Raw genomic sequence first — 23,841 nt, forward strand, 5'->3', positions numbered from 1 at the left:
GAGTATATATATACACACAAACCCTGTGCCAATGAGTAGGAAATACAAGGGACAACTCGGCATAGTAAAAAATGAGAGTCAGAACTCCTAACAAAACATCAGAGAAGACGGGGGCAGCAAACTGTATACCCTACCGACACGACTGACTGCTAGGTGGCGCGGTCCTCGCCCTCGACTTTTGCTTTACTCTTACCTAGAATGATGGAAAACAAGGTGAGTCGCAAGACTCAGCAAGTTTATAAGAAAAGGAAGGCTATAAATGAAACAGAAGAGGAGATCACCCCAAATATAAACCCACATGTACACACAAGCCATGTGACGCAATAACGCAACAGTGTCGCATAATAAAAATACATACCGGTATTTGGGGCCCACATAAGATACCTGGCACCCAAGTCCCACACCAACCTGCCGCTGCCCTGAAAGGCAACATAGATCTCCAACAAACTTGTGCGCACTGTCCCGGATCGGTACTCCCGTCACCCGTATCCCTGCTGGTACTCCCGACAGTCGAGCCATAGGCTCCCTCGGAATGGTACTCCCGTCCGAAAACTAAATACTATCAGTAACCATGTAATGCATATAAAATGCAATGGCGTAATGAACATCAACGTGATACAAGGCGCCCATACATCCAAGCATCAGGCCATGCTCCGCCCATATAGTAAATCACACGTGATGCATATGCCTGTGTTGGATGCAACCTGACCAAACTAGGATGTCCGTGACCAAGCATAACCAAATCATGATAATCCCAACATGTAGCCTGTACCCATGTGCATACCAAACCATGCAACAAGAATAAAATATAACCAGGTATGCTATAATCACGTAACGGCAGAGCCAGTCAACAGTGCTTGGCACCGGTCAGCTGTCAGTGACCAAGAGATACCATCTGACGGCCTAAGATAGACCGTACGATAGTCACACCGTCACCGAACAGCCGATCCTTGCCCCCACTGCACAACCGCTCTAGCCAATAAATAACCAAAAATCCATAATAATACCCGAACAGCTAAGAACCTAGTCTCGGGTGAGTACGACATCATTCCCATAGGCTTGGGAATGGTACAAACCCCCGTAGGCAACCAACGAATAAAACCCTCGAGACTAGTTGAATAAATTAGATTTTAAAACAAACCGTTTAAAATTCCATAATTTATTAACAACTGAAACCAACGAAGGGAGGTCAAATAAATTGACAACGAAAGAATCAACGATGAGGGTATAAAGAACTTGCCTTTCCGAGAATAGCCTTAGGCTCGTTTTGACCAAACGCGGTCAAAATTATACAAACTGCAATATCCCAATTATTTGCTAAAATTAATAAAATTGGGCTCTAAATAAAATTTCGACCTCAAAAAATATTAATTACTAGGTTGCTTACATACCTGGATAATTAAATCATTGATTAAACTTGATTTAATTCTGATTTGAAGCCCAAAATCTCTCAATTTCATGTCGCAAGCTCACTGAAATTTTCTGTAATTTTGTTTACTATTCGATTGCACAAAACACATCTGAAATCGGGCTTTAAATTCGGCCAAAACGACCAGCAGAGGGGGCGCCACGTGGTAGCGCTGGAGCGGCCGCTGGGGAGGCCACCACCTCAAGCGAAACGACGTCGTTTCGACGTCTAGTGGCTGATTAAAATCAGCCAAAACCTTGGCCTCGCGCGCGCAGCCATGGTCACTCGAACCCACAATCGCCCCCTTGCCCGTCTCGCGCGCGAACCGCCCACGCCACACGCCTCATTCAACATATATATAACTTCAGTTATATTTGAAATGACTTTTTGGCCTTTTCGCAATTCGTGCCAGCACCCCCAAACTTCCATAAATCACACAATCACCCCCTATAATAATTACACTAACGCCCGAAACTTCTGAAAATCCCACAATTTAATTTTTTTCAATTTTTTTCTTATTCAAGAAATTCTTAAAATAATTAATCAATTACCTTAATTTCTTATTTCCTTAAAATCTCATAATTTATTTTTATTTAATACCAACAAATTATTTTAATATTTTATTTAAATTAAATTACCTCAAAATTAAATTAATAGCCATGGCGTTACATTTTTAATGGAAAACATTGTTTCTATGATACATTTATTAATATTTATGTATTAATGTGTTATATATTTATATTAATATGATATAAAACAATATTTTCCTTTTTCAATATATAGCTTGGGACGATGGGAATTGCCTAGTAAAGCAATTTTTATTATAAATATTATATTTATAAATAATTTTCATAAATTATCGTGCCAAAAAAATACATATTTAAATCATTAAGGGTGAGCACTCGCTCTATTCAGTGATCGAATTGACTAAATTTGTATCAAATATCAAACTGAATTGACTAAATAGATTTTCAAATCAAACAAACTATAGTATCCAAAAAAAAAAAAAAAAACCATACTAATTGGAAAACTCAAAAAGAAAAAAAAAAAAAGGAAAGAAGAAGAAGAAGAGGAGAAAACCAGAAAAAAACATAAAAAGAAAAAATTGAAAAAATAAAAACATCAAAATAATAAAGTACAAAAATAACGTCATTTTTGATATTTCAATCTGTTCGGGTATTTCAATTTTTTTTCAATACAAATACCAAATTGAATCGAAGTAATCATAATTGTCAAACTTGAAAATTAAACTGAATCAACCTAGAACTTGAATCGAACCAATAATTTGGATAAATTTAATTCAATTATTTCAATTTAATTGAAATATTATTCATTTCTATAAATCACTCTTAAGATTAGCATGCCTTTGTCGTAATTCTACTATGATTAGTGATTTAATTATTCACGTTTTCTTTTTGTTCATAATTCAGATTTTTTCCATGTACTCTCTATTTATTTTCTAATAGTTTCATGTTTTAATTTTTCAGGTAATATTTTAAATAAAATGAGCTCTAGTGTAAAGGTCAAAACAAGATTATAACTAGTATTTTAAAAAAACACTTTATTAGCAAATTTCGTAATACTAAAAATAATGTTTGCTTACATAATTAATAAACTATTATGTAAAAAAAGAAATCACGAAGGGAGGGAGACTTTCTTGTTTAGGTCTTCTGGAGACCCCCTAAGTAATTCTCATCCGAGTGTCAAGAGTCTCTTGGAGACCCTTTGAATGTGGTATCGATCGAAACATGCCTATTAATCTTTGATACCTTAAAAATCAGAACAAAAAGCTCCAAAAGAAATGAAAACTTTATTATCTGTTATCTATCATTACTCCTATAAATAGGGGTGATTCCTCGTCTCTAGGTATGCAGTAACTTTTACACAAATTACTTGAATAATTCTCTATTTTTTGGGTAAGACTGACTTAAGTATTGGAGGACTCACATGGAAAATACCTCGTACTCTTAACTGTTTTCTATTTTCTAGTTTATTGAGAACCTAGAGTCTTCTAAAAACTCGAAAATAATTATCTAACAAATAAATTCATTGTTGTATCAAGAAATAATAACTATTAAAATCTATCTTTTTAGTAGTTGTCCATTATGACGGTTAATGCCAAAATAGGATGAATGATGAAACTCTAAAATTATTAGAGAATTTTTTAAAACTACAATAATATAAAATCAATTAATATGTAAGACAAATGAAAAGTAAAACGTAGAAAAAATATTTTCCAAGATAAAAAAAGGTCTTAAGATGACATATAATTAAAAAGAGAAAATATGTATAAATTAAAAGATCGTGAAAACTTATCTAGAACATATCTCGAGTTAGAAAGACAAAAGAAAGATTCAACATCTATCCAAACATGGGGAAAATCGAAGATGTGGTTGAGGCTCTATGGTAAAATTATAATTTGATATGTTTAAATCTTGTTAAAATAATCTATTTTCTATGGTAGAATTATAAATTAAAAGTTGCAAATTTTGTATTCCTCTCACTATGAGATGTCTAATGAAAATAAGTTGGATCATTGTCTCTTTTGTACAACCTTACAAACCCAAACCCAACTTGAAGATGGCCACAAAATGCCACATAATGTTGGGTATTGGTCTATCCTATCCCTTCCCACGTGATGATGTTTTAGAGCCGATCATCATCAAGTCTACGTAAATTACTCGAGTGTGTTTTATAATTGTCAACGATCTTAAATTTGTCCAATATTTGTTGAACTTATAAAGGCAAGGCTTGGTCTCTGAATATATTTATTAATGACTAAGTTAGTCTCGATACTAAAAATAATTGAGTGTAATAATATATAACAAATAAAGTAATTGTCTCTTGAAATTCAAACTTTTATATAGATATACTATAAAATTATAGAAAATTATATATCGTCGTGTCGCATGAATAATTACATATAATTTGAATAAATAGAGATTTATGTTTAAGTTGGGACAGATTCAATTATTTAGATTAAATTAAACTCAAATATTGATGTAACTATACTAAAACATATGTCGTATCTTAAAAATATATTTTTATAATTTCTTCATAGGTGAAAATATTTTTCACCAATGTTTGGATATTAAAAAAAAAAAACTCAATTATTGTGTGGCTTCTAGAAAGTGGACTTACAAATTCAAAATATAAGCATGTGTCGTATCTAGAAACCTCAGACCAAAGATTGTATAGCTACTGGAAACCTCAGACTAAAGATTGTATGGCTTCTAGAAAGTGGACTTAGAAATTCAAAATATTTAAAAAAAAAAAAAGATAAGAAGAACAGTGTTTGGATAAGTTGTAATTAAGTGGAAAATATTAATTAAGAATTTTTATTTCATTCTCACACATCAGGCATTTGATTATCACTTTACAGTTATTATAGATGGAGTTTACATACTTCATTGTTGACATTTCATCATAAAAATGTTTATAATTTTTAAAAATTAATTAATAATTTTATAAAAAGTATTGCCATCACCTTTCGGGTAGCGCAGACAATCCATCTCATGTGTTTGAGAGATTAAGATACCCCGAGATCGTGCGTTCAATCCTATTTTTATACAAAATTACATAATCAATGTCTATCCCAAAATTTAAGTTTTCTTAATTTCGACTCCCGATAAATTTATTTGTTCACTATATAGTAAATAAAATATAAATTTTAAAGAAAATAAAATAGATTTAGATCAAACTAACTATAATCGAAGAACTCATCAATTTTCCATGTTATATAACAAAAAAATAAAAAACGTATAAATAGCGTTAACATTATTTTGTAATATCCATGCAACTGGCTGCTGGTCCCACGTGATCTAGATGTAAAACTTTGGCAAAGTCAACATTTACAACTCAATCATAAATCCAGAATAGTCAAAGTTAGACTTATCCATTTTGACTTTTTAATAATGTTTTCAAATGTTATTTATAACACTTGTTAACACATTAATACACTAATATCATAAATGAATGTCTAAATAGAAATCATAATTTTTTAAGTAATATTACTTAATTTATAATATTTAATAATACTGATGTGATAATTTAAATATAATAATATTATGAGACTCACCTATTTAATTCTTTCGACATAATAATTAACTTAATAAAATGAGTTTTACATCATTATATTTGAATTAATCACATCAATTGTGTCTATCCTAGGATCCAGTTGTCTCGAATTTTGGCTCGTAATAAATTTATTCATTTAGTTAAAATTGTATAGTAGATAAACCACAATTTTTTTAAAAAATAAGATAAATTTAGACCAAAAACTAATTATAATGGAGGAATAGTTAACATATAAATAGTGTTAACATTATTTTGTAATATCCATGCAACTGGTTGCTGGTCGCACATGATCTAGAGGTAAGCTTTGGCAAAGTCAACATTTACAACTCAATAATAAATCCAGAATAGTCAAAGTTAGACTTATCGATCCGTTTAGTCTTTTAATAATGTTTTCAAATGTTATTTATAACACTTTTTAACACATTAATACACCAATATCATAAATGAATGTCTAAATAGGAATTTTGTTTTTTTTATGTAACGCTACTTAATTTATATTGGGTAACATTTATGTGACAATTTAAATATAATGACATTATGAACCTTACTTATTTAATTTTTTCGACACAATAACTTAATAGAATGAGTTTCATATCATTATATTCGAATTGTCACGTTAATGTTGTTTGATATTCGAATTGTCACGTTATTGTTGTTTAGTATAAATTAAATAATATTATTAATGAAGAAATGAAAAGTTGGTAGGAGCCATGCATGTATGTTTATATATATATATATATATATAGTTGTTGGGCAAAGTAGAAGTACAAAACAAAACCATAATCATGTCTCTCCCAAGGCCGCTGATCGCTCCATTTGTGCTCTCTTTCTGCCTTCTCTTCCCCGCTGTTCTCTCCACAGGCCCTCTCTTTCACAAGTGCTTCAACCAAGCCAACTACACAGCCAACAGCCCTTTCGCTTCCAATTTGAAGGCCCTGGCTGACCTTCTCTATGCCAAAGCTCCTCCGACCGGGTTCGGCCTCGGCTCAGCCGGGCAAGGCCGGGACCAGGTCAATGGCCTCGCCCTATGCCGGGGAGACGCCTCCAGCTCCACATGCAAGGCCTGCGTCCGCGAGGCTAGCAAGGAGATCAGGGAGAGGTGTCCCAGGAAGAAGGGAGCCATTATCTGGTACGATAACTGCCTCTACAAGTACTCAGACTCTTACTTCTTTGGGGAGATTGACACCGCCAACAAGTTCTACATGTTTAACACCCAGGATGTGAAGGACCCCAAGTATTTCAACCGAAAGACCAAGGATCTGCTAAGTGGATTAGTTGACAAAGCTGGTAACACTACCCTTCTGTACGCGACTGGGGAGATGGAGCTCAAGAAGTCCATGAAGCTCTATGGACTGGTGCAGTGCACTAGGGATCTGTCTGCCAATGACTGTAAGAAGTGCCTTGATGATGCCATAGCTGAGCTTCCAGACTGTTGCGATGGAAAAGAAGGAGGGAGAGTGGTTGGTGGCAGCTGCAACTTCAGATATGAGATTTATCCCTTTGTTAATGCTTGAAAAATCGGGTTATCGCTCGAGTTGTGGCTTAGTGTGGTAGCTAGTAGTGCCGTTAAGCCTGAAGTTTCCGGGTTTGAGTCTCGTAATTGTCACAGTTATTTTCTTATTAGATTCGAAGTGATATAACTTCACTTAGTGAGAAAAATAAGTTTAGGGTACCCTAAACCCTAAAGATAAGTTCAAGAGAACCATATTAGCAGTGTGTTTACTTGTAAGAAATAGGGATGCCTAAATCTTGTTGAAATAATTAATAATAGAATTATAAATTGAATTATTATGTCATTTATATTATAATTAGTGGTGCTCCAAAAGGTTAAGGGTTAATAATCGAATTGCTATCTAATTACGAGATAATTTTATCAAAGTAAGGTTAAGGATTCATTTGGTATGTATTAAAGTGAAATTTAATCTAGTTTATGAACATTCTTCACAAATTTGCTTATAAAATATATATTTGGAGAAGAATAATATACAAAACGACTTATTAAGACATTTTTAACTTCTTAAGAAATTAAAAACTTCGACTAAAAATAAACTAAACTTTTTGTTCGAAAATTACTAATAAAATAATAACCAAATACCCAAATATTCTTTTTGACTTTAAACCCATTAAAAAACGTATACCAAATAAACCATAAATTGAGAGTATTACTAGATGTATTCAACCATAAAATATAGGGATGATGACTGATTATTGATCAATGCCCAATAATTAATTGGAAAAAAGAAAATTAAATCAACATCACTCCACCCATATGTCAATCTATGCTTATTTTCTTAGGATAAATTAATTTTTTTTTGGTAATAAATTGATTGTTGTATTTTAATTTTCATCTCCACAACCATTGAATTTTAATTTTTGTTACAATTCAGCTCCTCTTTTGATTTTTCATTAAATTCTGTTATTAACATAAATATCAAAATCACTTGATTGTAGGGTTTATTTTAATTTTAATATTAAGTGATTTTGAGGTTTATATTAATGTATATTACAATGGTGTTTGTTAATATAATTTGATGAAAATTAATGTATATATATATAGTTAAGAGGAAACAGTAGATGAAGCAGAGGCCATCGGATAGCCTATTGACAGAAGAAGAAGTGCCATCGGACAGATAGATTGTTGGAGGAGCCTACGGGCAGAAGGTCTGAACGGCGTGTTGCAGCGCGTGTGTTCGGCAAGAGTTGCCGTGATCGTCGCTGGCAGCTAGCAGCGAGCAGCACTCCGGCTCTGGCAAGAGCTGCTGGAGGCCGGAGGTGCACTAGTGCAGCGGCCAGCGGCACTGCAGTCCGTTCTCCGGCGATTCCGGCTGCTATGACTAGTGGTACCTGGACTAAAAATTAAAAATTTAAAGAATGTATAGTCAATTTAACCTTATGTTTGGAAAAATTATAGCATTCATTTTAAGAAAAAATAGAAAACAACAAAAAAAGAAGAAGATGTTTTCTAATTTATAGTATAAAGTTGAAAAAAAATAAAATAAAATGGACAGTGGTTGGAACCGATCATAAAGATTTGTCTTAATAGGAGCACTTGTACGAGGAGGCGTGATTAAGTCTTTTGGTTTAGACCCTAATTCTCGAGTGAGTAAAGTTTAATATGTAGAGAGTCCATGTGAGTTGAATTTAAATTCCTTTATTGATGGGTCTTTATCTTTTATACACTCTTAATGAGATAGACAATTGATGTTATCTCTTAGATTTATAATTAAGCTTGATAGTTGATCGATGGAACAAATTTCAATAACAAAAATCTATTAGATATGTCTTGAATCTTTTGGGATTAATATTCAAGAGTTAAATCTATTAATTTTTCTATTGGATTTGGGTCAGGTATAGAGACAAGTCATTTTTCTTCTACATATCAATAGAAAACGTGGTGATATGTCATTAGTTGTTTTTTAATGATAGCTTAATAAATTCTTCTTTTTTGGGTGTTCCCTCATAAAAATTTAAATAAATAAAAAAATATTAGATTACTTTTACTTCATGAGATTACTTTTGTCATAAACTCAATCACGAAAACTAGATTATTTTAATCATTAACTCGTGACAACATATAATTAATTAGTTATGAGGTATTGATTTGTCCCATATTGATTTAGTAGATATGGAGTCGTCTCCATACCTAGATCAAGTTCCTTTTTTTTTTTTTTTGGTACAATTAAATTTCAATTTCAATTCCATTAATTATAATTCAAACACAACAAATATGAATTTAACTAAAGCCAATAATAAGTTGGCTAATTATTTATTATATATTATATTATTATATATTATTTATTTTTGTTGAATTAGTTGGGAGTGGTTGTGATGGTGCAATGCCAATGTTGGAGCCGGTTAATTGAATTAGGTGAATAGTTGGAATCCAAACATTAATTTAATCAAATATTCCTTAGTCTCCCCAAATACGTATTTTTTATTTTTTAATGAAAATCAGCCTATCATTAATTGCCACGTACCCTTTCGATCTCTCTCTTTCTCTCTCTCTCTCTATATATAAAGAGAATGAAATGCACAGCATGAAGCCCACAAACGAACTTCTATACGTTAACTTGAGAGAGAGGGATGGCAATGGTCAAGGCAATCTTGAGTTTGGCCGTCTCCGTCGCCGTGCTCGTCGACTCGGCCACGGCCACGAGTTATACTGTCGGCGGGTCCGGCCGGGGTTGGGATTCGAGCACCGACCTCCATGCATGGGCTTCATTACAAACATTTTTGGTTGGAGATGCTTTGAGTAAGTTTCATATCAAGTCTTAATTTCATTAAGTAATCACTTACATGATTTATAACTCGATCACAAGCACCAACTTCCAAGCACAATTTCCGTTTATGAACTTATGATAACTCATATGGTGCCTAGAAATTAATCTTCGAATGTTTAAACATTAGAAAGGAGATGCAATAAATATTGTAAATCAAGTGATATTTCAAATGATTTATAGTGTTATTATATCTCAAGAAATAATCATCTTAATCTTTTCGTTTTGAAGGGTGGAGATTATCCTTAAATTTGGTGAGTTGGTCATACATAGCTCAAGCTTAGTATGTTTACTGTCCCCATTGCCTGATTCTAAACAGTAAATGCATCTCTTTTGAAAACAAAATGTATTTATTATATCTCCGAAAATCGGTAGCATTACCCTCTTCTTCTTATTCATCCAGAGATTTAGCAAAGTGGAACTAATGGACTTGGTTTTGCAGTTTTCAACTACCCTCCAAACCACGACGTTGTAGAAGTTAGCAAGACAGACTACGACGCCTGTAGGGGCAGCAACCCGCTCGAGAGCCATACTGGTGGCAACACTGTGGTTCCTCTCACTTCTCCTAGTAACAGGTACTTCATCTGTGGGACAATGGGTCATTGCAGCCACGGAATGAAGGTTGAGATTCACACACTTGCAGCTTCTGCACTGTCACCGGAAAACTCTCCACTGGCTTCTCCATCGTCTATGCCGCCGGTCACTCTCTCTTCGCGGTCGCCTGAAAGTGGAGCTCTAGCGCCAGTGACACTGTCACCAGCCCCAGCTCCAGCTCCTATAGATGCTCTTCAGTCTAAGAGTGGAACTTTTGCACCAAGGAGTTCACCAGCTCCTATGGAAGATGATGCTCTTCAATGTTCACCGTCGCCTGAAATTGGAGATCTCATGCCAGTGACACTGTCACCAGCTCCAGCTCCTATAGATGCACCAAGGAGTTCACCAGCTCCTATGGACGATGATGATGCTCTTGAATCTTCACCAACTCTTGGCAGTGGAGCTGTTCAGTCACCTCTGGGTAGCTCTGATGGGTCATTCCGAGTTGTTCCTTCTGCAAAATCTCTTGAAAATTCTGCTCCTCCCTCATATCCAGCTGCTAGAATTGATGCTTTGATCCAATGTTTGGTGGGATTTGGTTTTACCATGGTGATGTTACACACTCTGTGAGCCTTCTTTGAGAGAGAGACAAGATAGAAAATACTATCCTCATGGCACTTTATCAAGTGGTTTAGTGATGAGTCAATCTTGATATTTCATATGTTGTGTGTTGCTTCCATTTGCGTTCTTATAGTTAAAACATGCTATTTGTAACACCTAGAGTTATCATCTTGGAAGTTTAAGAATTTTTTTTATTTAAATCTAAGTTATTCCATGAATTTTCCTACTTTGTTACTTTAACTCTAGGCTAAATAGCATAAATAATCACTAAAGTTTGCACTGAGGTATAAAAAGATCAAAATTTAATTTGTAGTAAAAAAGTTATTAAATTTTAATTTAATATATAATTCTATAACTACAAGATGTTAGCGTTGCTAACAATATGGATGACTAAATAGCACAAATGGTCACTAAACTTTACACTAAAGTATAAAAATATCAGCATTTGGTTAATCTCTTTTAACAACAATTGACAATAATTATAAAATTATATACTAAATTAAAATTTAGTAATCTTTTAGTTACAAATTGAAGTTCAATAATTTTTTTTGTATACCTTCGTGCAAAATTCAATAACTATTTTTACTGTTTAGTATTCTAGGTAAGGCGATAAATATTTAGAGTAATGCAAAAAGAACATGGTCTATATTAAATTAATCTTGTCCATATGTAACATTGAAAATTAAAAATTGAATTAATAATTCAGATTCTTATCTCTCGTATTATAATATTCAAATGAATTAATGAATCCAAACTTCACAACAAAAGCATATTCTAAACATAAAATTAGAAAAAAAAAATCATCTTCTTATTATCCATCTTCTTTTTTTTTTTTTTATTTGAAGATCTTAGATCACATGTTGACAATATTTGAATATACCTAATTAGATGATAAATCAACTAGTGATACCCTAAAAATAATTTTGTACACATAATTTAGCACGTAATATGCATTTATTATCTATATCCAATTATAACAAACAAAATTATAATTGTCATTTATTATTTATTAAGTAAACCTACGATGTTTGGTTTGGAAAGAACAAGCCAATCACCCTATTGATAACAATGAATTGTATTTATTTACTAAGTCATAATGCACAAATTATATGATCATATATGCACGTACGTCAAAAAATTGATTTTAGTACAATAAACATAAACTTCACATTTGCATAAATTTAAGGATATAACACAACTTGTGCCAAATAAGTAGTCTTGTATGCAATAAAATGTAAATGGCAAGGTAAATAGTCTCATAATCTTATAGTGTTATAGTGCCATTTAAGAGGCTAAAAGCATAAGTTGGATGTTTTTAATGAAAAATTAAAAATTAAGTAAAAATTAAAATAGAGTAAGAATTAGTTTTTTTTTTTTATCATACTTTTTTTTGTAATTTATCTACCTGATCTCGCCTCATTACCAACAAAACCTTTTAACTTCTTAGGGATCAAGTTTGGGGCACCCCGACCATGCCCTGCACCTCACTTGGGTAGGGGATGGGTAAAACCCTTACCCTATTAGGGTATTTGGGTTCGAGGTCTAAGACAACGTAAACTTATCTCGTTGTGGACATTAGGGTAAAAGAATGAGGGAAGACTTAGTCTACTAATTAATTGTCTTTACAAATCTTATGTTTGATATCTCATTATTCAATGGCAATAATTAATTAAAATGTGCAATTATATTTTGGTTAAGATTGGTGTTATAATATTCTTGACCCTAAGAAATTATAATTCTAAATGAAGTCTTACAATCTTTACGAATTCCTAAAAGTTTTACAAAAATAGAATCCTAAGTGGAGAGATGGAAAGATTAGCAAATGGCTACACAATTATGTTCAAGATTTGTGCATTAGACTTACTTTTAATTAGTAATTGAAAATTTAAATGTAATAAAATAAATTAGTTAAGTGATACATATATATGTGTTGTGTCCGAAAAAGTGAATCCGTGATAAATGATAGGCCCGACTCTAAAAAAAGAGATTCAAAAGTATATTAGAAAAAAAAATCCATAAAAACAATTCATAGGAGTATGAAGTTATGGGATGATTGAGATTGAGGGACACCATTTTTGTTGATTGAGAGATGACCTAGATTAATTGGGACACCATTTCAAATGATTGAGAGACTTAAGTGAGAGGTTCATGAGAGACTAGCACGAGATTTGTGAGAGATCTGCAAGAGACCCACAAGAAACTCATTAAAAACTAAAGTGAGAGACTTAGCTAAAGAACAAATATGGTCGAGAAGTCACTCGATGATTAGTATGATTGAGAGATTGAGAAGATTGAGTCAAACTTTTTTTTAGTGCACTTATAAATCTAGAAAAGAGTCTGAAATGTCCATAGGAAATTGTGATTCTCCCTCCACCTATCAATCTTGTTTCTCATATAAATACGAGATTTTCTTTAGTAAATGTATGTTCATAATTCTATAAAAATTATAATTCTATTAACTTTTATACTTTATTTGAGAGATTGGCTTAAATATTAAAGGGTCTATGAGTGAGTCTCTAGTCTATTTCTTTTGTCGTAAGTCTCCCAAAATTTAAAATTTACTTTTTAAATTTTTTAGGTAAGAGTTAAATAAAATGAATTTTGGTGTAGTGGTAAACTTATTTGACAAATTAGTCATTACGTAGATATCATAAATTCAAATCTGATTAATGTAATTATTATTCTTATATATATTGGAATAATAATATATTATATATATACAATATAAATAATATATATATATATAGAGAGAGAGAGAGAGAGAGAGGGGAAAGGGTTTCATAGGAGATTAAAATGTCCAGATGCCTGATCAACCCGACCCGCCCGGGTCGACATATAAAATGGAGGCGGGGTGGTACCCTAGCAGCCGCTGGCGCCTGTTCCCCTCTCCTTCTCGCCTGCGTCTCCGTCTCCTCTTCTTCTCCGGCCAGCAGCAGCGGCCGTCGGCTCGCCCTCTCTTTCTCTCGTCCGGCGGTCCTTCTCTCTTCTCCGGCCAACTGACTGCCGTCCCTGACGCCGGTGATCGGAGTTCTCCGATTTAAGGTAAGCACTTAAAAGTTTTTTAGAAAAAAATTAATTTTCTGACCTAGTGAGATCCAACCGTCGGAACGTTTTGGTTTTTGGGTATGCGGGTCACAAGACCAAGGCGATTTCGATGGTCCGTTCCGATCGTCGGAATCTGCCATGGACGGTGCCCGGCGACAGAAACGGCCAGCTTGTTTGGGCAGGGGTTGGGGATGGGGTTTAATACTGTTCCTCTAACTCTTATGTTTTACTGATCAGTGTAGGTTTGGCCATATAATTAGAAGAAATGAATGCGTTTAAGGCCTATAAAGCATGTGTTCCTATTGCATGGAGTCCCAACCTATACATAACCTTGGTCAGGGGCATTCCAGGAACCAGGAGGCTTCATAGGCGTACGTTGGAAGCATTGCGTCTCCGAAAGTGTAATCGTACTGTTATGAGATGGAACACTCCTACTGTTAGAGGAATGCTTCAACAGGTTTTCAGACAACTTTGCAATGATATCATGAGAATTTTATTCTATTTTCTGGTTATAGTACATGTTTTTTTTTTTTTTTTTTTTCTGGATATCCATCTAGGTAAAGAGATTGGTTGTCGTTGAGACTGAAGAGATGTATAAAGCTCGCAAACAGAAACAGGCAATCCACCAAGCTTTACGCCCCCCATTGGTTGTGAGCCACCTCTCTGCTAATGCAACTGAAGTTTCAAAGTGACCTGTTCTACTGAGGTTAGTTTCCTTACCTTATGTATTTTGACATACTAGGGCTCATCTCACTAACTAAAATTCAGACATTGAAAGCTAGGAAAAACCAATCTCTTCATGCCCTTTGAGCATGCCATCCAAATCACAGCTGACAGTTGAAGGATCAGATAACCGGAACTTTTTTCAAACTGTTGACGTCTAGACGATTCTGTGAAGTAGTTGATTGCTTGGTTTATAAAAATAAAGTAGCTCTTTTTGCTATCAAGACAATTTCACTCCTAGGAGTGTTTTGGCTTATGCAAAAGTTCAATCACTGAACCAAAAAGAATGCGTTAGCAATGTGGGTTTGTTAATGGTTGTGTCATTCCCAATTCTCCAATTGATAGTTAATTGGGAATGTGTTGGGTAAATTACTTCATTCTAGAGTTTTAAGTTTATTTTAGTTGATGTTTTCAGTGAATAGCTCATGTTGTCACGAATGGTACTAAAGCAGATTAGAATTGCTATTATGCAGTGTTAGCCAAGTGAGTGTCTGTGATTGATTTGGATCAAATTTATGAAATATGAGACTTCTAATCTAGTGAATGTGTCAAGAGTCTAAAGAAGGGCAATTTACCACGATTCAATTCCCTCTGTAATCTATTTTACTTTTTTCCTAAGAATTCAAGAATTAATTTTAGCTAGTATTTTGTGTGAGGTCCTGTGGTGTTACAGTTAACGGCAGGGCAGCAAAAGGTTTTTGTGCAAGCTGACTGTAGCACTGTTTTTGTATTGTCTTGTGGATTGGACCCACCTTTTTTTTTTTTTTTTATTGTGCAAACTTTATATGTGGATACAAAAATGTGCAAAAGCATCATGCTCTTTTTATATTGGCTACACTATTCACTCAAACACTCTCTTCGTGATGCTACCACCTCACCATAACTGGGGTTGTTTTTGTGCTTCAAAAATTTTAATGATAATGGCTTTTTACCAAAAAATAACCCCAGTGACGGTGGGGTGGCAGCATCAGGGGGAGAGTGGTAAAAAAGAATGTTTAAGAGGGCGTTGCTAGCATCCCTTAGACTCAATACATGAATTTTTATCCTTTCCATTTCTGGCACAGGTATTAATAGGTTCTTTAACTGTGATCAATTTTTATTGGTCAAGGAGGGCTTGAATGCTTGATCTCCACTTTTGCAAAATTTGCCTGATTATCTTGGCACCGAAAGAATAGAACTTCCTCCAAGCAGACAAAGGTCTAACGCATCAAAAGCTTACACAATTCCAATTCCCTCTAATTTGTAGTATCCTAGCAAATACTGATTTGAGTCCAACCCTCTTACTAGCTGACCCCAACGGGTTTCAGGAAAGAAAATGGTTAGTAAAAAGAGAAACAAAGCATTCCATTTTCATCATGCTAAACTACAAACCGAATGCAAGAATGATTGAAATGTAGAAAGGAAATAACCATAACCGAGTGTGCTGTTCAACTCATGATGGCAGCAACAATATCTTTGTTACCAGTTTTCTGAAGTTCATTTTTCTCATCTCCAACAAATCCCATCTTAAACAGGAAAATATTCAGACATTCAAATACCCAATATATACACACACCGTACACAGCCGGATCTGGAGAAGAAAGAAAGAGGGGAAACAGGAAAGGAATGAGATATTAAGGCTTCCTCTTACCTGAAACGGCACTGTTTTTGGATAGAGCACCAACTTTATTTTGCTTCAGCACAATGCTAGCACATTGGAAAGGCAATCATTAACGTGTGGCAACAACTTCAACTGAAACAAAAATTGTGATGCAAGGCTTTCTGTTAGTACTTCAAAAACTGACAGTTTTTGAATATGGGTAGCCCTCTTTTTGTGCTGGTGCAATTTTTCTTTCTCACAGTGAAATCTCTTTGGAAACAACATGATATCGAAGCAAATACAGGCCATGAAAGTGAGGGAAAAAGCCCAATTTTCTAGTACTGAAGCTGCTAGTAGCGTTTGTGCCATACATGCATTGCTACACTTCATGTCAACGCATAATAACTAGCCTAAGTGTGGATAGCATAGTATGTATGCATTTTCAGTTCCATGCAGTTGTAGTCTTTACTTTTACATTATTCTTATTTCCTGCTTGCAGAATTTAAATCTCATGTCATGAGCAACACAGTTGCCGCTTGTGGAGGAGCTGTTGAAGTGGTAAGGTGGTGAAAAGTGATGCAGATCTCCATTTCTTCAACCAAACACTTGTGTTCTATTAATTATTGTTTTCCATGTCCATTGCAGGCTAAATTTTGGAACATTTTAGCAGTTAACAACAGATTAGATATTATGGTATGTGTTAACGATAATATCTAGGTCATGGAGAATCTGAATATGATCATATGTTGATTGGTCTTTGGTCCGCTTGTGCTGTTGGATATGGACACTATTGACTTCTTTCTTCAATGATTTGACGAAGCGGCAGGCAAAATGAGCCTTTATGCTTATTTGGATGACCCATCCGAATCCAAATCATTGATGTCAATTGGGTCGGGTTGACCCGGATTGACCATGGGCCCTTAAGAGATGGGCTGGACCAATACACGCCAGGCCGGGCCTGGCTTTTCAGCCTGTTGAGAGCAGACCCAAGTTAGATTGATGTTGGGTTGCAAGTCTGAACAGGTCGAGCCCAGCAGAAGCACGTTGGGCCAACTTGGTTTTAATTTAGTTTAAAAATTATTATTTTTGAAAAAATATTTATTTATTTAATGTTTAAAAAATAAAAAATTCCACTTTTAAAATTAAATAGTATTTACTTTTTTATACAACGACTTAAGCTTGGTTGTGCTGGTTACTATAACAAGTTGAGTTAGACTTGGCTCGTTACTCTTGGACTCGCCTAACCCAGTTGACATTTGTAATTTGACTAATCTCTTCTCATTTGGGTGAAATAAAGGTAACAGTGCTTATAATTTTTTTTCAAAAATAGAATTTCAGTCCTTTTAATATGAATGGTTGTAACTAAGCAACTTTCATGGCAAAATGATATCCCAACTGTTAAAAGAAAGCAGTCTTCTTGCTTTACTCATCTTCTTAATCCTCCCTGCTTTTTTGGCTTTTAGCTCCAATCATATGAGTTCATAAGCTTTCGGGTTTTATTTGTGATTGGATAAAATATATTATAAGTTGTTAGTTATATATAATTATGTGTTTGGCAAAAGAAAAAAAATTATAAATTGTTATAATGATTAAAATGGCTAATAATAATAATAATTTTTAAGAAGTTTAATTAGTTGTACTTTCAGAAAAATTGTAACATATATTAGGTTTGGTATAATAATTTTTGATTTTTAATTAATAAATTTCTTAAAAATTTGTATTACACGTGATAATATATAATAATTTTTATATGATTTGATTATGATTTTGTAATAATTTGTGATTTTATAACATTTTATCAATTTATATGGAGGATAATTTGGTTATTTTTGGGTCAAAAGTAACATTATTGTAAAAATAGGAACCGATCGATCGAGTTTGGCTTAGTTGAATAGGATAGTAGTTGTGTTGGATGCTTAAATTGTGAGTTGGATGGATGAACTAATTGAGTTTGATCATCAAAGTTAAACTTTAACAAGTGAGAAGATTTGACGAAAGAGAAAACACCTTGAAACTTGCCACGTTTTTATCTCCATCTAATATAGACAATGAAAATTTGTGTTTATTGTAATAGGGGTAAATTAACCAACACTAAGAAGAGATGGTAACTCATAGTTCAAGCCTTTTGAAAATCATTCACGTAGACATTAGTGGAGATCATATTTTGCTACATTATGTGGTAACAAGTATTTTATCACATTCATTGATGATTTTTTCTTTTATGGAAACATTCATTTGCTAAATGAGAAATTGAATGAGTCAAGAAATTCAAGATTGAGATTAAGAAATAATTAAGAATGGTCATTAAAATTGTGAGGTTTAATTGTAGGTGAGAATATTATGGTATGGATATTTTGGGTAACATATCAAATTGTTCACCAAATACTTACAAGAATATGAGATTGTTGCATAGTACACTATGTTTGGTAGTTGAGTTCTTCTACAGGGTCAGATAAGTTGACAGATAAGCTTACAGAATAAGGATTAAAAGATTAAAATACCCTCGCCCACATTACATTGAAAAAAGTGCAATACAATGTGGACGAGAACATTTTAGTCTTTTCTCTCCCATTCTGTAAGCCTGTTTGTAAATCTGTCTAGCTTTCAAGAATTTTTCTTGGTAGTTTTGAGTAGAATGATGTTACACAAGGTGCAGTTATACCCTTAATGACACTCTTAATGACATGATGAGTCGTTTCAATCTACTTAATTTCCTTTGGGGTGAAGTGATTAAAATTGTTCCTAAAACACCTTGAGCTATAGACTAATAGAAAACACAAGCTCACCTATTTAAGAGTATAGGGTTGTCTAGCTAAGGTGAAAATTTGTAATCCTTTTAAAAAGAAGATCAACAAGACAAGCTAAGGTGAAAATTTGTAATCCTTTTAAAAAGAAGATCAACAAGACAAAGTGTTTTGCCAATGCAGATGATTGTGACGTCTATATAAGAGATAATATTTCAAGTTCTATGGATATTCTAAAATTAGTGACATATCTTGAAGCTATGTGGCTATAAGCCATGAATGATAAGATGAAATCTAGAATTAATAGTGGAGTATATCAATTATTTAATATAAGAGATAAGGAGAATGTAGGAAATATAACAATTAAAGTGTAATGCTATAAAAAGTTTTGAGAAAATATAAATGCACAAGGGATAACAAGATTTTAGAGTCGACTATTTCGAACTTACATCTGTTACTTTAGCTCTTACTAGAGATTTTCAAATTCATTAATAAAATACAAATAGGATTGCAAACCACAATCCAATACAATCACTAGATATATTGCTAGTCTTCTAGTTCTTGGGATGACTGCCCTTGCACGACCCCTACCTGGCATTCGTGCTCTTAATTATGTTAGGGGAAGTAAATCGCAAGTTAGATTTTTGGCCCATGCGTAGAGCGATGATCGAACTCGCAACTCATTAAATTGATATCGACATATTATTTATCCGACCGCTCAATCTATGTTTTGAGGGCTAATCTTCTAACTGTTCCCACTAGGAAAACTTTCTTATAGAATACAAGTACAACTCTCAAAAACATGACTATTAAATTATAACAAGAAGAAGGTTAAAAATGAAAATTACAAAGAAAGAAACAAGCCTTGTATAAGAGAGAATGATAGTGTAACTAGTGAAAGTTCAATGAATAGAGAATTTGTAAAACTTAAAAGTTTTACCACAATCTTCTCTTCATCTCTCTTGTGCAACTCAAATTCAAACTGCTGGATATTTATAGCTTTTGACCTCTCTTCACTTAATATAGTCATTGGAGGTCAAATTTGTAATTTTTAGACACTAAAAAGCTAGTCATTAGAAAATTTCTCAATGGAAATGGTTGATACTTTTCATAATGCAATCAACAATTTATTTAAAAAATTAAAAAAAAATCAATCAATAGATTTATAAAATCATTCGACAGTTTGGTAAAAGTTTTAACTGTTAAGTTTATAGAAATAGTCGACAGCAAATAACTGAGAATATGCATAGTAGTCGATTAACAATTTTAATGACCGATCAACAATCTTGAATAACCACTTGACAATTTCAAAGAAGAATAAAAATCCAATCGATTATTTTGATCTTGAAACATTGATTCAGAATGAAGTCATTAAATTAGTTGACTTGTTTTTAGAATTACTCGACAATTCTAAAGAACTAGTCCATAGTTTAGAAAAATAAGTTGACAATTTTTTTTTGGATTCAATGTTTAATTGATTTTTCTTATATTTTGAAGTTATTTTATTTGTCTTTTAAAAACCTTAACAATATTTGGATTTTAGAAGATTTCATGATTTTAAAGAACAAGTTTAAATCTATTTTCAAAAATGATTTAAGATCAAAACTTTGAATTCCAAAAGACTTAGTTTAACATGTCCAAAACCTGATACCATATATGAATTAGCTAGAATGGACTCAAATGATTATTGATCAAAACTTTTGGATCATCCACACCACTTGGAATACAATTTTAGAACATTTTCAAAACTTATTCAAAGTAGGATTTAAGTTCAAAACCTTAAAAGACAAACACTTAAACAATATTTATTAAAGTTTTGTGTAAAGGTACACGTCAACAAAACCATTTCAAAATCAATCTCTCTCTCTATTTCAGATTTTTATCATTTTGAATGTGTTTGTTAAACTTATCTGACGATCATTGAAAAAGAAGTCACGTGACTTTTTATCTATCATTTTTTAGATATGCATATATCTCCCCCATTTTAAGATAAATATATCTTAGACCTTAGATAAGAAAAAATAATATATATGTCCTCCAATGCATTTTAAAAAATTTAATAAACAATTTACTAAAAATCATAGCATGCTTCTCAATTTTATCTTAATCATTTTATATCTTAATTTAAAAAGCATTCCAACAAACGCTACATTCTCAATTTTATCTTGATATAATTTTATTTTACTCATTTTAACAAATGCTATCTTAGTGTGAAAATCAATATGATTAAAAATTTAGAAAATAATTTTACAAGCTAAATCACAAAATCAATATGATTAAAAATTTAGAAAATAATTTTACAAGCTAAATCACAAAAGTAGGCATATGAGACAAGATGACTTAATAAGGTGTAATTATTTAGATAAAAAAAATGTTATTCCCTCTACTTTTGTAATGTCTTTCATAGAGAATTAATTTGACAATTCATTTGGAATCTAAAAATATAATATATTTAAGGATTTATGCACAAGAAGTGTACAAAGAGAATCAAATTTCAAAATATATATATATATATATATATATCACATCAACTCAAGTACCAAGTTAATAGTCATAATTAATAGAAGTGCATGGAAAGTTAAGAAATAAAGATATAACATTCAAAATTGAATTTTAAAACTCCTTAGTCTCACTTGGCAATCAAATTACTTCTATTCGAGGGAGGGTGATTTCCTTCTTTCACTTCCCTCTTTACTTACATCATCCTTCAACATTTTATCCTTGCAGTTCTATTTGGATGAGAAGCTGGGCTAGCCCTGAGAGTAGACAACCAAGGTTGGTCCTGACCTTGTTGGCATGGGCCTATCTCACATTTTATATATATATATATATATAATATTAAATAATATTAGGGGCCTGAAATATTAGGTCCCATATAAAATTTTGCTTAGGGCCCCTAACTTTTTAGGATCGGCCCTGATGAGAAGTATGCTTGTGAAATTTCTCCATCCGCAAGATTTTGGTATCCAAATTATTTTGAGTTCATCATTGATAGCATCGTAAATTTCAAAGATCATAAATTTCCTTTAAAATTATTCAAAAACTTATGAGATAGTTTCTCACGAAGCACTCGTGTAAAAATACTTTAGCACCCATAAAAATTTCTTCACTATTTTCAATTTTACGTGAGCATTCATGCATCATTAAATAATCAAGAAACACGTATCATACGAAAATTACAAAATTTATGTACCCTTCATGAAATAGAATATAACTTTGAAAGCATATGGAAGGAATAGAAAACTAAAGAAGAGTGCATCAGTTAGTGTTTGTTAAAATGAATAAGATAAAACTATATTAAGATAATTTATTTTGAATTTTACAAATAAATTATTTGAATGGGAAAAAAGATAAATTTATCTTAAAAGTTCAAAATAAGAAATTATATGACTTCTTTTTAGAAAATTTAATAAATACAATGAATTTTTTTTTTGTCTGGGATGCTTTTTATATCCCATATTTTTCTATCTATATCTTGGTTAAAAAATGTTACCTTAATAAATATATGACGACCCTCTTAGTATAAGCAATAATTGCATAAAGAATAGGAAATAGTTGTTAAACATTTTTCTTTTACTTGTGAAATGGAAATGGGAAAATTGGGAAATGACATTTAAAAAAATAAGAAATAAAAACCCGTAAATAAAAAAAATATAGAGATTTATTTGTAAATATAATTTTTAATATAAAAAATTATAAGAAATAGTTATTCAATTAAAAAATAAACATAAATTCCATAATACATCAAATAAACATAAACATAAGTTCTATCATATATAAACCATGACTTACTAATTGTTATTATTAAAAATATAACAATAGAAACTTCTATAAAGTGAGAAAAACTGTCGTCTGAAGCCGAATAAGATGCCGATGTTCGAAAATACAGTCGCTGAGAGAGGTCTCTCAGAGAGAAATTGTAACATCTCGCATTGAGCGATAAGAATGACCGAAACAACTTACCCTGATGGGCCTATGCAAACTTCCAAGGGGGTCACCCATTATCAAACTTCCTCAGCTCAAACACGTTTAACCCGAGAGTTTTTTTTGCTTGCATTCAGCTCAAAAGGTATCCAGTTAGTATTGTTTCATTCCTTACTTATTCTCGATATATACTATCATTCTCTGGGCTCTTAGGGTATTACATTCTCCCCCTTTTGAGCACATGACGTCCTCGTCATTCGACCTTACAATTGGTCCCATATCTTTTCCCTTTTGGAGGTTGCCATCCTAGAAGCTTGCTAGAAATTGCTTCTTGTACAGGCCCTCGCACCCCGACTCCACTCCCCGCCCTTATTGGACCATCTTCTCTGAGGGTCGGCTCTGATACCACATGTAACATCCAGCATCGAGCGATAGAAAGGACTGAAACAACTTACCTTGATGGGTCTACGCGAACTTCCCAGGGGGTCACCAATCTTTGAGTTTTCCCAGCTCAAGCACGCTTAATCAAGGAGTTCTTTGCTTACATTCAATCCAAAAGATATCCAACTAGTGTTGTTTCATTCATCACTTATCCTCGATATATATTATCATTTTCTGAGTTCTTAGGGTATTACAGAAAGCTTCCAGATAGAACCTTTTTGCAAAAATCCTGGGTCAGAGAGGGGCGTCTCTTAAAGAGGGGTGACCCCTCGGAGAGGCAGAGTCTCTTGAAAAGGGATGGCTTGGTAGGAGCCTGGATTGGGAAGGAGACTCTCAGAAAGGTTCTGATACACCATTCGGAGAGAAGTTGATTGGCAGGAAAGAGAAGGGTCTTTTTCAGGAAAGGGTTTTGAAGGGCCTCGGAGGGAACTGGGATTCTTTTGGTGGGGCAAAGATGTCTTTGGCTCA

The 23,841-nt window shown here is 33.1% G+C and overlaps 3 protein-coding genes across 5 annotated transcripts; all 3 read left to right on the plus strand.

Annotated features, from left to right (window-relative positions):
• Positions 1-6,258: 6,258 nt before the first annotated feature.
• On the plus strand, positions 6,259-7,285 carry LOC127811846 (cysteine-rich repeat secretory protein 38-like). Its single transcript, XM_052352033.1, has one exon. The coding sequence runs from the start codon at positions 6,271-6,273 to the stop codon at positions 6,997-6,999; it is 729 nt and encodes a 242-aa protein (XP_052207993.1). The 5' UTR covers positions 6,259-6,270; the 3' UTR covers positions 7,000-7,285.
• A 2,243-nt stretch (positions 7,286-9,528) lies between these two features.
• On the plus strand, positions 9,529-11,017 carry LOC127812076 (uclacyanin 1-like). Its single transcript, XM_052352389.1, has 2 exons — positions 9,529-9,737; positions 10,205-11,017. The coding sequence occupies exons 1-2, from the start codon at positions 9,569-9,571 to the stop codon at positions 10,924-10,926; spliced, it is 891 nt and encodes a 296-aa protein (XP_052208349.1). The 5' UTR covers positions 9,529-9,568; the 3' UTR covers positions 10,927-11,017.
• Positions 11,018-13,753: 2,736 nt separating this feature from the next.
• Positions 13,754-17,071, plus strand: LOC127810983 (uncharacterized). Of its 3 annotated transcripts, none has more exons than XM_052350637.1 (5): positions 13,754-13,959; positions 14,200-14,419; positions 14,520-14,668; positions 16,764-16,822; positions 16,910-17,071. In XM_052350637.1, exons 2-3 carry the CDS (start codon positions 14,228-14,230, stop codon positions 14,652-14,654), a joined length of 327 nt encoding a protein of 108 aa, XP_052206597.1. In that variant the 5' UTR covers positions 13,754-13,959; positions 14,200-14,227; the 3' UTR covers positions 14,655-14,668; positions 16,764-16,822; positions 16,910-17,071. The 3 variants fall into 3 exon arrangements, with proteins under 3 accessions (XP_052206597.1, XP_052206596.1, XP_052206595.1); XM_052350636.1 differs by having other exon boundaries at positions 13,755-13,959; positions 14,205-14,419; positions 16,764-16,862; positions 16,894-17,071; XM_052350635.1 differs by having other exon boundaries at positions 13,758-13,959; positions 16,764-16,862; positions 16,894-17,071.
• Positions 17,072-23,841: the final 6,770 nt, after the last annotated feature.

The sequence above is a fragment of the Diospyros lotus genome, chromosome 10 (genome assembly GCF_014633365.1).
Source record: "Diospyros lotus cultivar Yz01 chromosome 10, ASM1463336v1, whole genome shotgun sequence".
Lineage (NCBI taxonomy): Eukaryota > Viridiplantae > Streptophyta > Magnoliopsida > Ericales > Ebenaceae > Diospyros > Diospyros lotus.

What these genes read in the sequence shown, in the direction of transcription:
- LOC127811846 (XM_052352033.1), top strand. Translation starts at nt 6,271, where the DNA reads ATGTCTCTCCCAAGGCCGCTGATCGCTCCATTTGTGCTCTCTTTCTGC.
- LOC127812076 (XM_052352389.1), top strand. Translation starts at nt 9,569, where the DNA reads ATGGCAATGGTCAAGGCAATCTTGAGTTTGGCCGTCTCCGTCGCCGTG. An exon ending in TTTGGTTGGAGATGCTTTGA is followed by an intron (nt 9,738 to 10,204) that starts GTAAGTTTCATA and finishes TTGGTTTTGCAG; the next exon opens with TTTTCAACTACCCTCCAAAC.
- LOC127810983 (XM_052350637.1), top strand. Translation starts at nt 14,228, where the DNA reads ATGAATGCGTTTAAGGCCTATAAAGCATGTGTTCCTATTGCATGGAGT. An exon ending in TTAGAGGAATGCTTCAACAG is followed by an intron (nt 14,420 to 14,519) that starts GTTTTCAGACAA and finishes ATATCCATCTAG; the next exon opens with GTAAAGAGATTGGTTGTCGT.